Consider the following 1,448-nt stretch of genomic DNA (forward strand, 5'->3'; position numbering starts at 1 on the left):
TCGCACAGGTCAGCTGGTGGAGGCTCCTCTGTCTGAGCTGGCAGAAGAAAGCACCCAGTCCTTCATGGAGTGTGTCTATGAAATCAGCAGGCAAATCCAGTCCCTTCCTCCAAAGACAAAAAATGAAACCAACCAACAACACCCCACCCCACCCCCCACCCCAGGACACCACCAAGAGACAGACTGATGAATGTGACCAAGGGCCTACTCTCACCCCGAGGCCCCAGGAGCAGGAGCTGGTGGGACACGGGGAAGTCTCACCAAAGTGATAATCCTGTATTTCCTCTACACCCTGCACAGGTGAGCAACTGTATTTCCCATAACACCCAGGGCCCAGGGGAAGGTGGGGTGTGGGAAAGTGGGTGAAGGAGAAATAGTGGGGAAAGAGGAGGTAGGATTGGGGGGTCAGGTGGTGGCAGCTCTGTGGTCTCTTACAGGCTTAGAATCTGGTGGGGAAAGGAAGAGTAGGGGGCTTGAGTGGTATTGACACTGTTTTCTTGTATGAAGTTGGGAAAACATGAACTGTTTATAACAAAAAGTAGTGATGGGGAGGATGGGGGATGGAATAGATGGGGGACTATTGTCCTCCAAGCAACCGGTTGGAAATGACCCAGAGGTGTCCAAGAAAAGGGAAAGGGTGAGGAATTTGCGGGGAGCTGGAGAAGGGGTGGGTTGAAAACCTAGGCAATCACCGAACTCCAGCAGGGCAAGGCCTGGCTTCGGATGCCATCGTCGAAGGCGCCTTGCTTTGGGGGCACGGGTGGGTGGGGTGTAGGTGGTGCGAGAAGCTGGTGAAAAGGAGCTCTACGGAGAGACATTCTGGGCAAGTGGTCCTCCTTCCCTGGGTAAAAAGACCAGAGGCTACTGGGGGGGGGGGTGCAAAAAGGGAAAGGGGTGGGGGTGGCGAAAGAAGTGGACATAAAACCCGAGGAAAGGAAGAAAGAGCTTTCTAAATCATCAGCGTGAGGAAGCAGGGGTAGGGGGTGGGTGGCACGTGGGAAATAAGAAGACATCAGCAGGCACTTGAGGCCTGGGTTGGCAAGTTCTCTTACAGGGAAAAGGGAGGCTCAGGGAGGTTGGGTCATGGCAGGTGCTGTGTACGTGTGTGTGTGTGTTGTGTTGGTGTGTGTGTGTGTGTGTGTAAGCGGCCGGGGGTCAGCTCTTCCCATCAGGCAACACTGCCAGGTGAGTCCTCGCGAGGGACTCGCCCGAGATGGGTCTCCCGGGGGCCCCCTTCGGCGCTCAAGTCCAGGCAAGAGAGGAGCAGGAGGAGGAAGTCGGACAGGGAAGGGGGGTGGAAGCAAACCTAAGCCGGGGTCGCGGGCGCTCCGCTGACCCTGCCACTCAGCGGAGGGCAGGGCGGCGAAGGCCCGGCGCCGGGCTGGTGCGCATCGCTGCGCGCGCGGGGCGCGCCGCTCACCTATGGTCGACACCACGGTGCCCACGAA

At 57.8% G+C, this 1,448-nt stretch overlaps 1 protein-coding gene across 1 annotated transcript in view; it reads right to left on the reverse strand.

The window, feature by feature from the left end:
* Positions 1-1,448, reverse strand: part of KCNK12 (potassium two pore domain channel subfamily K member 12) — a gene marked incomplete at its 5' end in the record, with an annotated part of 59,085 nt that extends 57,637 nt beyond the window's left edge. The window contains one exon of the mRNA XM_045285684.1: positions 1,421-1,448. Within this exon, the coding sequence (XP_045141619.1) occupies positions 1,421-1,448 (28 nt within the window). The remainder of the gene's footprint in view (positions 1-1,420) is intronic.

Source organism: Echinops telfairi, unplaced genomic scaffold, assembly GCF_000313985.2.
Source record: "Echinops telfairi isolate 266 unplaced genomic scaffold, ASM31398v2 ScPeMD7_7475;HRSCAF=8513, whole genome shotgun sequence".
Taxonomy (NCBI): Eukaryota; Metazoa; Chordata; class Mammalia; order Afrosoricida; family Tenrecidae; genus Echinops; species Echinops telfairi.